At 34.8% G+C, this 14,948-nt stretch overlaps 2 protein-coding genes across 2 annotated transcripts; one reads left to right on the top strand and one right to left on the bottom strand.

Annotated features, from left to right (window-relative positions):
- Positions 1-240: 240 nt before the first annotated feature.
- LOC133676193 (conserved oligomeric Golgi complex subunit 2-like) lies at positions 241-5,748 on the top strand. Its single transcript, XM_062097802.1, has 12 exons — positions 241-802; positions 1,065-1,259; positions 1,405-1,741; positions 2,255-2,416; positions 2,568-2,667; positions 2,796-3,011; positions 3,166-3,274; positions 3,845-4,045; positions 4,228-4,335; positions 4,881-5,006; positions 5,089-5,223; positions 5,382-5,748. The coding sequence occupies exons 1-12, from the start codon at positions 332-334 to the stop codon at positions 5,493-5,495; spliced, it is 2,274 nt and encodes a 757-aa protein (XP_061953786.1). The 5' UTR covers positions 241-331; the 3' UTR covers positions 5,496-5,748.
- A 2,339-nt stretch (positions 5,749-8,087) lies between these two features.
- Positions 8,088-8,801, bottom strand: LOC133675168 (calcium-binding protein CML38-like). Its single transcript, XM_062096457.1, has one exon. The coding sequence runs from the start codon at positions 8,637-8,639 to the stop codon at positions 8,217-8,219; it is 423 nt and encodes a 140-aa protein (XP_061952441.1). The 5' UTR covers positions 8,640-8,801; the 3' UTR covers positions 8,088-8,216.
- Positions 8,802-14,948: the final 6,147 nt, after the last annotated feature.

Here is a 14,948-nt window from a genome sequence, read left to right as displayed (position 1 = left end):
TAAGCATTTTTTCTATATTACAAAAAATTTGATTAGATGCGTAATATAGGGCTTGCCACCTCTATAGTTAATATTTAATTAATAACATTTTTAAAAGTATCACATAATATTAAGTTACGACGAATTTTCAATCATCTCATATATCACAACAAGAAGAAAAAATCTATTCTATTTAGGAACTACATTGATAATAAATACATAGTTGGAGGATTAAGTTTAGGTTTTCTGCAACATAAACGAACGCCCACCTGTCTCTCTCTCTCTCTCGCTATATAAATAACCAAAACAAACCAAATCACACGAAATTTCTCCCTCTCTACGTGCATCCAAAATGGCAGTGGATCCGATCCAAACACCACCACCGCCACCTCCAAGATCCAATGCCTATCTCTTCTCGGACCCACTAGATTCCCACCCGTTATGGTTCAAACCAGACCTTTTCCTCTCTCCAAATTTTGACTCCGACTCTTACATTTCGGAGCTCCGAACTTTTGTCCCCTTCGACACTCTCCGATCGGAACTCCAAGCACACTTAACTTCCCTAAACCACGAACTAATCGATTTAATCAACCGTGATTACGCGGATTTTGTTAATTTAAGTACCAAACTTGTTGATGTGGACTCTGCTGTCGTTCGGATGCGGGCTCCGTTATTGGAGCTCCGAGAGAAGATTGAAGGGTTTAGAGGGAGTGTGGAGTCGTCTCTTGTGGCTTTGAAGAACGGATTGGAGCAGAGATCGGAGGCGGCGGCCACTAGAGAGGTTTTGGAGTTGCTGCTGGATACGTTTCATGTTGTTTCTAAGGTATAAGGTCGTTTTGTTTGATTGGATTCCGTTGTTTTGGAAATACTGTCTAATGTACTAGATCTAACTACAATTTGTGTAGAATTGGAGTGTCGTTTTGAGAATGAGTGCGTTTTGTGGAGTGGAAAGATGCTAGATCTTAGAAGCATGTAGAATTGGAATTGATAATTAAAGGGTCTGTTTTGCTTATTAGGTTTTTCAACATGCTGAATTGTTGTTCCATTTTTTAGTAATTCCCAGTTGTATATTTTGACGAGTGCAGGTTGAGAAATTGATAAAGGAGCTACCTAGTGTTCCTGCTGATTGGTCGAATGGAGATGTGAATTTGGCGGAAAAGAATGTTGTGAGCAATGGCAGCATTGAGAATGGAACGAATGTGAGAGAGACTCAAAGCATGCTTTTGGAGAGAATTGCCAGCGAGATGAATCGACTTAAGTTTTACATTGCTCATGCACAGGTCTGTTTTGCTCATTCTTATGTTTTGTTTTTTTGCTTGTAGAAGCAAACGTTATACAATTCATAAAATGTATTTAAGTCAGTAATATTTTCGTCGGAGGTTGTACAATTTGTGCTCATGTCTTTTCTCTGTTGTGCCAGTACAGAACCTCCCTTTCATTCAGAACATGGAGAAGAGGATTCAAAGTGCGAGCCTATTGTTGGACGCAAGTTTGGGACATTGTTTTGTAGATGGGCTGGAGCACCGGGATGAAAGTGTAATCTATAATTGTTTACGTGCATATGCTGCTATTGATAACACTAGCAGCGCAGAAGAAATCTTCCGCACGACTGTTGTGGCTCCATTAGTACAGAAGATCATTCCACATGGACCATCAGGAGTGGCTGTTGGGGCATCTGGAGATGGACTTGAAAATGATTATCAAGAAATCAAGACATGTATCAACAAGGACTGTAAATTCCTTTTGGAAATATCTTCTGCAGGTATTTTCTATATCTATTTTATCACTTTTACCCCTACAACCTGGTGAAGCCTCGTTTTAATTATCTGGCCTGTCATAAAAAACATTAATGTTTGTAGCTTTGTTTTGGGCCTGGAGTTGAGTTATCAATCCTTGTCAACATCTTTCTCTTGTGGTGCCTCTGGTCCAAGCTGCATTACTTCTTACCATAGTCACCGGTCTCAATTGCATGGAAGGCCAAGTTGTCCGAGTTTGTGTCATTTTTTTGGTGTTAACTCTTCCCCTGCAGTCACCCTGTTTAACTTGCATGTTCTAGGTACATGCTTGTTCAACGAACAGTTATTTTTACATCAAGCATTGAAGTTGCTGAGCCCCTGATGAATAATTTCTATTTACTTGTATACTTGCAATTTATCCTGCTCTTATTTTGGTGTATATACTTTTTTCATAACTTTTACCCCCTTCATCCTGAAGACATCACGTAAATATACTCACTCTGAATGCAACTTATTGTTTTTTTTTTTTTTCTGTTCAGAAAATTCGGGGTTGCATGTTTTTGACTTCTTGGCTAATTCAATTCTGAAAGAGGTTCTGTCTGCAATTCAAAAGGGAAAACCGGGTGCTTTTTCCCCTGGAAGACCAACTGAATTCTTGATAAATTACAAATCAAGTCTAGACTTCTTGGCTCATCTTGAAGGTAGCACATGACACTTTTTTTTTCGCACTTAGTTCTGTTTTATATTACTCCCTTAGGATTAAGAAAGTTGCAGGCTGATATGATTATACTGTTTGATTATTCGACAATATATGATGTTCATTGTACTTATAACATCCAATTGTCATGCAAGGCTATTGTCCATCCAGATCTTCTGTTACTAAATTTCGAGCTGAAGCCATCTACAATGAGTTCATGAAGCAATGGAATGTTGGGGTTTATTTCTCTTTGAGGTATGCGGCATAACTTTTTGAAATTGTCGTTCAAAGTTTATTTTGAGCTGACTTTGCTGTTGGTCTAAATTCATTTTGTGCACTAGTACACCCTATCACGAGGCTGATCTTGCATCTGATTAAGACAGGTTCCAGGAAATAGCTGGTGCTCTGGAATCTGCACTTGCAGCAACCAGTCTTATTCCAGTTCACAATTCACATTCTGGCCATTGGAATTCCCAAGATTTAACATTAAAACAAAGTATCACTCTTTTGGAGAGCCTGAGATCTTGCTGGAGAGAAGATGTTCTCATTTTCTCATGTGCTGACAAGTTTCTTCGCTTAACATTGCAGCTTCTTTCAAGGTCAGTTTGATTGAGAATGGACGAGTCCATTCAGATGATGTATCAATGATCGACTGCTGTTATATGTTTGACTGAATACTTTTCTTTTTTTAATATTTTTAAAAGAATATCTATAATCATTTTTGCTGAGTAACTACTCGCAAATGTTTTGCAGATTCTCAAATTGGTTGTCTTCTGGTCTGGATGCTCGTAAGACGGGTAATACCAGCTCCAACTCTGGATATGAATGGGCAGCTTCAGCTGCTCCCAGTGATTTTCTCTATGTGAGTGTCATGTCATGATTCTACTATTTGTCTTTTTTGTGACATGAATATGAAACTTGAAATATCAGAAGAATGTTGTATTCCAAAGGTCTTGATGTCTTATAGATTTACACACCCTACTCCGATCCATTTTGCAGTCTAGTGCGAACCTGGCTGATGCTAACCATCCCCTGTACATGTACACATATAAAGCTTGGCCTTGCTCTCAAGTGAGACATATAATTTGCATTAAGTGAGACATGAAGTTAGACTTGCTCTATGTGAACCATCATCCCACAACTGAAACTTTATTTTTCACATTACTTGAAGAATGATGCTAAAGAGAGTAACTTCTTTTCCTAGTTTATTTTACCAGCTAATGAAGCAACCTGCACCATATTATATTATATTATAACTATTTATTGTGATGATAGCTAGTGTGTATGAAATGTTTTAATTGTCTTGTTACTGTGATTTAGAAAACATTCCTATATAATAGTTGCCACATTTATTAGCTGTATTAATGTCATATGCATGAATGATCATGCTTGTGCTTAACCAGTATTTTTATAGAGGTTCTTTGATTTGCAGATTATTCATGATATAAATTGTCTGGTCACAGAGGTTTGTGGAGGTTACCTTGATGATGTACTTCAGCTTCTATCTTCATGTTCCATCGACATACTTGATCTAGTAAAACAAAGCATTTTACAAGGTGGGAAGTCATTAAATGGTTTAACACCTCTAGTTATCAATGCAATCACAGAGTCACTGGTTGATGAGGCTGTTAAGGTGAGCTGTAATTGGGATTGACTTTGTTTGAGAATGCTTGGCTTCCTTCTGCCTTGAATCTTTTCTAGATGTAATATTTCCATAAAAGTTCTTCATTACTGGTAATTCAACATATTGAAACATCATTCCTGGCTCAGTTCAATTAGTGTTTTGAATATTTAGTAACAAAGTTTTTTGCACAGGGCTTGAAAGATGTGAAGGCAATTGCTACGACTTTCAGGATGACTAATAAGCCTATTCCTACCAGACATTCACTCTACGTATCAGGATTGTTAACTCCGTTAAAGAAGGTATATATAATCTTCTTTGCTTGTAACTGTTGTATTACCCTTTAAATAGCACTCCTTAGATGTGGCTGGTAAACTCATTAGTCTGTTTGACCTCCTTCCATACTGTCTAAGTATATGTGCATGGTTGACCATGGACACAACACTCCCACTGAATTAATAATCATGCACATGCAAATGCTTGCTTGGCTGAGTTGCTCATCACAAATGATCATTACAAGGTAGTACCTGATCTTTCAAGGCTTGATAAACTCATTCACTTTTTATTCAAAGAAAAAAATTCAATTACTTTCACTAATATTGACTTTTAGATCTAATGCCGTTAAAGTACTTAATATTTTGATTTCTGCTCTTGTATAATTCTTCAGTCATTACATATCCTGCCTTGACTCCTCTTTTTTTTAAGGCTCTGGCTCCAGCCTTCCATAGATGTAGGCATGTAGCTTGTCCTCTGTCAATATATTTTAACATGAGCTTCAAACATACTGATATAATCATGGATTAGTTTTATTATAAACTTTGCATTGACCCCGTGACTTTGCTTCTAGGATATTCTGGATACAGAGAAACATAGCCCATATTTGACTAAGGAGACTATGAATGAGTTACGGCATGGTGCTGCTACTGCAATTACTGGTCGTTATTATGACATGGTTGCTGAAATCGTCAGTGTGGTTAGTGTCTGAATTAAATTATTTTTTTCGGACTCGGCCTTTATTTTGAAATTCCCGACTTTAATATGTTTGTCATGCTCAGGCTAGGAAGACAGAATCTTCACTCCAGAGATTAAAGAAGGGTGCCCAAAGACGAACTGGAGTAAGCTCAGATGTCTCAGACCCCACTGTATCTGATACTGACAAGCTATGTATGCAATATTTCCTTGATATTCAGGTGAGCATTGTCCATTGTCTTTAACCCAAAGTCACACACCTGTAAGCACAAGTATGCATACAGCCAGGCACTTCCACACACATAGAGGAACAGTTGGTGTCTGTTTTGGAAATAAAATGGTCTTGATCTATTGGACTTATGTGTATGTAATTTACCAGGAGTATGGACGCAACCTCTCCACCCTCGGGGTTGATGCAAAAGAAATTCCAGCTTATCAATCCTTGTGGCAATGTGTCGCTCCTCTAGATAGACAAAATGTGATTAATTTGTGAGAGTTGGCATTGCTTGCTAGCAGTCTCTCACCCCTACTTTCATTTATCAGTTCAATATACATATATATTCTGTAAATTGAGTTCAGAGTGAAGTGCATTTTGTTTTTTGGTTTTACTCCATAAAAATATCCTAGGCTCTCTCGGACATTCATTGCTAGGTTTTTTTTCCCCTTCCTTTTTTGAGATAATTTTTTACTAGCAACTTTGATTTCTTACGTAGTGTTTAATGAAGCAATTCTAATATTCTGGTTAATTCTCTTCATCAACTCCACTACCATCTTATATACAGTCAAAATTATCGTGCTTTACTAGGTGGCGACGGCTGTTTCCATTCACAAATCCTATCAAAAAATGAGTTAAAAGCTATCAAAAAATGAGTTATATACAGTCAAAATTATTGTGCTTTACTAGGTAAGAAACGTAGGTTTTCCCATTTTGTGCGTGGCGCATTCAAACCAATTTACGTTGTACCCGACATTCGGCCATCTTTGACTTCCAGGAGGGTTGGCCTTTTCCTCTCCTTGGAGCCATCGCCTGGGCTCCAACATGGAAAGCAGCAGTTACCTCTGGCTGCGTTTTCCTGTTCAAGATTGCCAGTAACATATGGCGCTCTACTGTTGAGAACTCGAGGGTATTCTCTGGGCACAGTTGAAGTTCCATCTTTAGGTTATAAATGGCAGGCTGCCATCTTTACTCAACTTGTTTCTCCCTTCCCTACGTTGGACAAGGCTCCTGTTTGGAACCCACTTAATTCGTCAAGTTGGGGTGATCACTTCATGCTGCTTTGGCGGCACGAAGCATTGCTATAACCTGAATGTTAATATGAAAAAAATGAAGATGGTCAAAACCTGATCTCAACTGCCAACGAGAAGTATTTCACCAACAGAAAATTGCCAGAAAGTGCCAATTCTTTTGGGTGATTGATGTGCTTTCTAGCTATTATCCTTCCCGCCACATGATAGAGCTAACCGCATTGAACAGAGAGTATAAGATCAATAAAATTTATTTCTCATAGAGCTTGTGGAGGGTGCTGTTTTTTAGGTCATGGAACCTGAAATTCTTGAAGCATGCTTGAACTCATTTGCACTTGATATCGAGACAAGAAAGAGATTTGAAGAAATTAAGGAGAAACATTATCTTACCACCTTTGACACCGAAAAAATCATCATCAGAGTCTGATCCTAGCGAGGTTTGACACTCATAAAAGTTCTCTTTGCTGACTGCAAAAAAATGGAAGTACGATTTATTTATATAAGCAGCTTGCAAACCCAAACCAAGAACTGGGAAATTGAACATGAGATTGTAAAGATAGTAGAAAACATAGAGTAGTCAACATCTATTGATCTCGGTTTCCAGTATGCAGAGGCTCATATGATACAGACGTTTTACTCGGGACATATGTTCACAAAATCATGATCAGAGCATTTTACTGAATAATTTTGACTAAGCTTTGAAAAATGTATATGAATCATTGATCAAGTTGCTGCAGAAGTTTAACCATTCATGCCAATGTCCTGGGATTTTTTCACTGGTGATGCTGCGGAAGAATAATCAGAATTCAAATTGTTTTTGGCATTTGGATTATCCTCAATGACAGGACTTTCCATGGAATAAGATGGATTAGAAACCTTGTAGGTTTCATTACTTGATGAGCTCAGTGTTTCACTGACTGAAACATCGATGCCACGGAAATTTGTCTCGGGAAGCACTATGGAAGACTGATCAACCGTCCAAGCTGTTTTCAACCAATTGATCATCTGCAATGACCAGACTTTCCTCAGAAGAAGATCGCATAGATACTTTGTCTGTTCCATTACTCGTGTCTGATTTCAGTGTTTCATTGACCGAAACACTGATGCCTGCGAATTTGTTGAAGGTGGTGCTAACAAAGACTGAACAGACTCCAGACTGTTTTCGTCAGTAGAATTATTTGTATTGACTGGACTTCCATTAGAAGAGGATGGCATAGAAACCTTGTCCATTTCACTACTCGAAGATGAATTCATTATCTCATCGATTGAAACACCAGTGTCTTGAGAATCCATCACCAGCAGCTCCATGGTTGATAGATCAGAATCCAAGCTGTTTTTGGCAGGCTTATCTGCTTTGGCAGGACTTTCCTGGGAAACATCGAGTTTGGTGCTTCACCGGCTGAAACACCGCAATCCATTTTCATTGAGAAGGCCCTTTCTTCACGATGCTTCAATTTTCTTTCTTTAATTTTAAAATTCCACAAGAGAGAAAGGCAAGAAGAGGAAATGAAAGGTTACTTTTAGTTTAAGCTGGAAAAAAGAATATTCCTCAAGAAAACAAGAACAAGAAATTAAAGAACAGAATGAGAGATCGCAGACAACAAAGTTGATGTTGGAACAAGTGCATTGATAATGCCGATTGCCGAACAACAGCTAGCTTCTTGGCTGGCATTTCTGGACTATGTTGTCCTCGATCAAGAAAAAGACCAGGCTGCGTATTCATCAACTTTCACAAATACATCACAGCCCTGGAGAAGTTTACATGTACTTTTCTTTCACAGGTTTTCTTCATCTGTAGCCGTTATAACATATGAAATATAAAAGGAAAATTCATGAAAAATGTGAACTCCAAACAATAAAAGAAACTTTCATTATGTTTACAACTTACAAGATATGAAGAACCCAAGAATCCCATAAAAGAAACACCTGGTGAGGAACATGATATGCTATAATACAATACATAAGAACATCATTCCATCATAACCATAAATTCTTCAAAGCTAAGAACACCATCCCCGTTAAGGTCAAACTTGTTTATCATCACTTCGCATTCATCAATTGATCTTGACTCTCCAAGTCTACCAAGCATTGTTTTCAAGTCCTTGGCTCTGATAAACCCGCAATTATCTATATCATACAAGCGAAAAGCCTCTCTCAAATCATGCAACTTCTCTTCTTCACCTCCAGCTTCCATTAGTCTAACAAGATCCTCCAATCCCAACAAGCCATCTCCGTCTGAGTCCAACGACTCTACAGCAAGTTCTGCCTCCTTCACGAGAAACTCTCCTGCAATGAAACCTAGACGAAGACTTAACTCAGATGGTGAAACCTTCCCATCACCATTCTCATCGAGGTGGCGAAAAACAACTTCAAATTCTCTAGCGTTAACCATGTTAGAATATCGACCTAAGATGACAGCGAACAGGTTAACTTGTTTTGCATGCAAATGAGAGATATCTTATTTCTTGATACAAAATGGAGGATTAAACATTCCTATTTATAAATTTGAAGGCCGTGTTCCGCTTACAAGGTCTTTGGACCTACGATCTCCATCACCCGAGGAAGAAGTTGTATTGACGAATTTTTAAATACAACAAAATAAAGTTCAAACTAGAGAAGGTGATGAGAAGAGAATAAGAATGCCGTGGCTGCAATAATTTAGTATTTTACAGGCAAGGAGGAGGAACCTGACCGCACTCGGAGAATTCACTGTGTAAAAGAATAATGGGTCGTGGTCAACGCCTAGACAATTTATGGCTTACTGCGTAGGCACTTCGGTCTAATTTCTTAACACTAGAGTTTTAAGTGTTCGATTCATGAGGCCATAACCAGAATAACTATTAACATTGACGTGGAAATGCAAGTCCACAGTCACCATATCCCAATTCTTAAGCTTTCTGGATGATTTACTTATTAATGTTCCACATGCATTTTTTTTTTATTTTTTTATTAACATGATGTTTAGATCAGTTTATGTTGCCTCATCTAATTTAAAATTATAAGTACTATAATTAATTTTTTCTATATGCTTATCTTTCTTAGACGGTTATGTTTCTGTATAAAAAAAAAGTAGCTTTATATAACAAACAAGAGAAATTTTGCAAATAATATTGAATGGGTGTTAGACTGATTCAAGGTTTTTGAGAATGCAATGAATTAATTATTTTTATTTAAATGATGTCGTTTTGTTTTTTATAAAAAAATTGATATTAAGTTGGTTAAGTTTACATGATAACTAAATATATATTAGATTAGGTTGATTTTAATAATTATATAATATTATTGATGTTTCATTTAGGAGGATTATTGGTTTTACTAAGAAGAATACCCTATTACCATTGATTTTTGTATTCAAATTGATATGAGTATCGTTAGTAAATCTGGACCGACCTGACTAGTAAACCCAAGACCCGGTGACTGAACCGGTCTGGGTTTGTCAAAAGACCGGCCATTGCAACGATCCGGTCAAACTTGGCCAACCCATGACCCGAGTGACCCGGGAAAGACCCAGTGTTTTTTTTTCTTTTCAAATGTGATTTTTCTCCTACACCCCTTTTTTCATATTTTTTTAGTCGGTTATTAACACTTTTTAAAGTTCACTATATAAATATTAGAAAAGTGTTTTATTTTTTTAATATGAGATTTGAAGCCTTTTAGTATATATATTCTATGTTCATAAAAAAAAAATTATGTTTTTTCAATGTGGGATAAAAAACCTTTTGGTTTAAATACTTTAACTTAAAACTTTTAAGTTAAAAGGATAATATAATATTTTTTCAATGTAGGATTTGAAGCCTTTTAGTATATATACTTTATGTTCATAAGAAAAAATTTATGTTTTTTTAATGTGAGATAAAAAAAAAATTTTAAATATTCTTTTAAACTTTATTATTTACAACATATATAACTTATATCCATATGATTTTTTTTCTTGATTTTTTCATATGAAATATTAAAACTTAATTTTTTTAAAAAAAAATTCCGAGTTAATCCAGATTGATCCGAGTTGACTCAAGTTGACCCATGAAATCCAGGACCCGGTCCCTTGGCCGGGTCAACTGCAGGCCAGGTTTGATAACTATGGATATGGGTTGATCGGTAATTGCATTAAAAATTATTTTTTTATGTTTTTTTTTAGAATTTTACAGTGTTTAGGGTGTGTGTGTGTGTGTGTAAAGTTTGTGCACAACAATTTAATAGTGCCCTTAATTGATTGTTTGTATCAAGGAGCATGAACAAGTCTTTGAAGTTGTTCCAAAATTCATAGAAGACATCAAGAAAGGATCAATTCTGGGAATTAATATCTAACTACGTCAAACCCCTTGAAAGGATTATAAAGAACGGCCATCCAAGACTCCTAAGAACTTGGAAAAAGAAAAAAAAAATGTAAAAAGAGCTAGAGGAGGACAATATTACCGTTGAACTTTGTGGAAGAGAAAAGTGTTTCCTCTCTTTTCGATCCAACATTACAAGGAATTTTCTTAATTAAGTTGTTTTCGATACAAACCCTACAAGGAAGTTTCTCGAGTGCCCTTCCTTAATTTAGAGAAATCCAAAAACATTCATCTTGAAATGCTTTTCGTACAATGAGATAAAGAAATGCTCATATTTTGAATATTGTACAAAATAATCCATATCGGATAATTGGAGTTTTCGAAAATCCAGTTCTTAGCAAATGATACAGCTTTGGCTTTTAACGCAGGACTCTCCAGAAGCCATAGACTACGATGGTTGTTCGACATCCTAGGAAGATTATCAATCATCAATATATATATATATATATACACGCTCCAAATTCAACAGCAAGCTTTGCTGTTTTTGAAAAATTTTAATTTTTATGTTAAATTAATTTTTTTTATGTTTTTAAATAGTTTTTATGTGTTGATATGAAAAATAAATTTTAAAAAATAATATATATATATATATATATATATATATATATATATATATATATATATTAAAGAACTCTAAAACGCGTGGGGAAAGTACTGTAGCTTTCCCCACGGTTTTCTCCGCCAAGATATATATATCGTCTCTGCATTGTATCGCGCATTGTATCGCAAAATATATTTGCCAAGATATATATATCGTCTCTGCGTTGTATCGCAAAATATATTGTTACTGTCGAAGTTTGAAAAGACAGATATCATCATGCCAGCGTCTTAAATGTTTTGAACAATTACACTTATTTTTTTTCTGTGAGGCTTACAGAGTTCAGGATATGCTGAATGATTTATCGCAAAATATATTATAATATATTATTATGTTATACAATTACCTCGCTTGCTTTCCCAACTGTATCGCTTTTCTTTTCAGGTTCTAAAAAAGCGACATCATGATATCAGTATCTTAAATGCTTTGAAAAATTACGCAGTCATTTTTTCTTTCTCTGTAACTGCGTCTTCTTTTCCTTTTATAAAGTTTATAGAGTTAAGGGGATACTAAATTATCTGACATATCATCAGCTTCAAGATAATTAAAAGGACATGCAAAGAGGCAATGAACTTACACGTCTTCAGGTTCCATTTAGACAAAGTCAAGGCAGCCAATCTTTTTAACAGTGCATTAAATGAATGTGACGTTGGCATCATTATGCACACATGTTTGCCCTTACATTTTCATTATTTCCTGTTGTGTTTTAATTGGCACTTTTATTTTGGTTAGTGTAGTTGTCAGACACTTCTAATTGTTTTGTTACATGCGATGGTGCTCTTCGGAAGTGGTTCTTTAGCAATTCAATTCTCTCGGCTCCCAGCTTTTTTATGATATTAAAAGGTGTGTTTTTCTGCAATATTTGTTTGTTGGGGGGTTCGGGTGGGATGTGCTTTTGTTTTTGTCAGTGTATAACAGCTATAATTTGTTATGCTTTTCTCTGCAGTTTGTTTTCTCCTTTATCATATCATCTTTAAGGAGAGGACTTAAACTTCAAGGTTAGAATATTTTTCTGTTTGTTGCTTTTTAAGATTGTGTTGTGACAAATAACAATGCTCATGTTGCTGTCTGCATCTTCAATTATTGTGCATGGGCTATGCCCCATCATTTTTTACGTTTACATAAATTTACCACCTGACAAAGGAGCGTGTTTTATTTCATTGAACATCAAATGTCTTTGTCTTTGTGTCTGATTCTGCAGTTTAGTGGTGCATCCTTTGTTCCTATTTTCATCCTTTCCATGTTCTTCAAAAACTCTTCAGATGACCAACATATAGATACCCTTCATCTGCCAAGCCTTATTTGCATACGGAAATGCTTTGAGCTTTTCTTCTTCTTTAGTTACGTTTCCTTGGCCCAAGATTAATTTCTTAGAGTACTAAGATTGACATTTCCATGCCATTGTTAGTTGGGAGGGAGCAGGGGAGATACGGGAAAGGAAATATGAGCTAATACTTCTGTAACGAGATGCTCTTTTCTTACATGATAAAAAGTATGATTTTTTTAAGCCAAATATAATTTAAACTATATACATGATCAATTGGACTGAACTTGAAATATGATAGTGGCTATCTCAATTATTATTTGTTGAACACAAAATAATTCATGTCTTCATTCGGATTATAGACATACAGGCTATTGACCTAAAGAAATTGGAACATTAAGGGAAGCAAGTTCTCTCTTGCTAAAATCTTGCGAAAATCACAGGGAGACATTGCAAAAAACAAAGACAACATGAGAGTCAAACTATGAGTAATTGAATTGTTGAATTTTCTCTATCAATAAACACAACTAATAAAGAAATAAGTATCAATGGCTCCAAAAAAAAAAAAAAACTCCCAGAGATTAACTTAGATTTAATTAACATCTCATGAACAAGATGTGGATCATATTATGTATTTAAACTACCACCACACAGAGCCCCAACTTTCTTAGGGTCATAGTCAACACAAGAGTGAAGAAAAAAGCCTAATTTTGATCTTTGAACCTCTTAACAAATAACCTCGAATTGCTACAATTAATTATTCATTAACACTAAACCTAAACAAAACCAGTGCAAATCGTTGTAATTTTTTTTTCCCTTCTTCAACACCAAGAAACATAGTATAGGTTAAATTAGTATACGAAATAAACAAGTGGTTAGAAACACATAAAAATCAAGATATGATTGTTACATTTTCAAAAAAAAAAAAGATTGATTCTACATTATTACACACCTTAAATAGCAAGATTATAACCAAGTATCAGACCTCCTGTTCCTGCAAAAAGGCAAGTGAAGAACACCCTGAAAGTAAACTTTCCAGGGTATTTCTTTCCACCAGATGTTGGAGCGAAAGCCCTTAGCGTGAACATTTTATTTCCTCTTTTAAAAAAAAAAATTTATAGATGAATTAGAATATTTTTTACAAATATAAAACATAAAAAATATTATAGATAAATTAAAATAATATCCTTAAAAATTAAATACACACAAAATAATTAAAAAAACAATTATTATTTGAAAAAAATATATAAAAAATCAGATAGAATGCGTATTACTTTAAATTTAAATTTAAATTTATTTAAAAAAACATATAAAAAGATATGATTTTTAAAAAAGTGAGATTCGTAAGGCAATCAATGGGAAGAGGGAGTATTGCAGTGAGTGCTATATGAAATTATATTTATAAATAATATACATGTATATATATAGTGAGTTGATTTAACTGTATCTCTACCACTCGCAAATCCAAACGAAAATATTGTACTTGATTTATCCGAGATTTAAATAATAACTTTATTTGTATCTCTAAAATATCTCAACAAATTTATATATATTTCTATCCAGAGTGTATGTAGAGTTGTTATTGAAATCAACTTCATTTGAGATTTGTAAGTTAGAATTTGATTATGGTCGAAATTCAGTTGAAAAGATAGAATTTGAACCGAGTCTTTCTCCAATATTTTAACATCTTTGCCCGAGAAATTTTAACATCTTTGCCCGAGAAATACTATAACTGTCAATCATAAATCACGTATTAGCGGTGTCATTGATATTTCCGATCACAATATATATTGAATTGTTTATGTTATGTAAGAAAATCTTATCATTAATATCCACTTATCCAGCACATACCTAATGATCTGTTGTAAGCCCGGGAATAATTTTTTTATGAATAATTCTCATGGATTTATATTTTTATGATGAGGTTAGGTTAATTATTGTTCGTTTAAGAACATGAGCTTACAACAGATTTCACATGCCTAATAATCTAATGATCATATAAAGAAGGAAGGTCACGAGTCCTTATTTTTTTTATTAGTCTTTACATATGTCAAACTACGAATTATAATTGGGTTTTAAAAATAAAAAATTTCTTGCTCTATTTTTTAATTTTTTAAAAAAGATTACAGAACACAAAACACTCTCATTAAAAAAATTACAAAAATTACAGCCCTTATTCTTTGCAGCTTATTCAATTTTGTTTTGCTTTTCTTACCTTCATTTATTTTTTTTTTGGTGCTTGCCAGGATTCTGATAAATTACAAAAAATATTGCCCTAATTCTTTGCAGCTTACACGATTTTGTTTTGGTTTTGTTACCTTTCTTCTTTATTTCGTGGTGCTTGCCAAGATTGTGATGTTTCTTTCACCTGAATATGTTAACTCATCTTTTATTTTTATTTTTGTTTGTTCTTTCATGCCTAATTTTCCAAGTCGTATGCCCCACGTCTATTTGTTTTTATCCTTGCACATATTAATCAGAATTTTACATTGTTTTCAGGTATTT

Source organism: Populus nigra, chromosome 16 (assembly GCF_951802175.1).
Source record: "Populus nigra chromosome 16, ddPopNigr1.1, whole genome shotgun sequence".
NCBI lineage: Eukaryota > Viridiplantae > Streptophyta > Magnoliopsida > Malpighiales > Salicaceae > Populus > Populus nigra.
This window is presented reverse-complemented; position numbering and strand designations above follow the sequence as displayed.

What these genes read in the sequence shown, in the direction of transcription:
- LOC133675168 (XM_062096457.1), bottom strand. Translation starts at nt 8,639, where the DNA reads ATGGTTAACGCTAGAGAATTTGAAGTTGTTTTTCGCCACCTCGATGAG.
- LOC133676193 (XM_062097802.1), top strand. Translation starts at nt 332, where the DNA reads ATGGCAGTGGATCCGATCCAAACACCACCACCGCCACCTCCAAGATCC. An exon ending in TTTACATTGCTCATGCACAG is followed by an intron (nt 1,260 to 1,404) that starts GTCTGTTTTGCT and finishes GTGCCAGTACAG; the next exon opens with AACCTCCCTTTCATTCAGAA. An exon ending in TGGTTGATGAGGCTGTTAAG is followed by an intron (nt 4,046 to 4,227) that starts GTGAGCTGTAAT and finishes TTTTTTGCACAG; the next exon opens with GGCTTGAAAGATGTGAAGGC.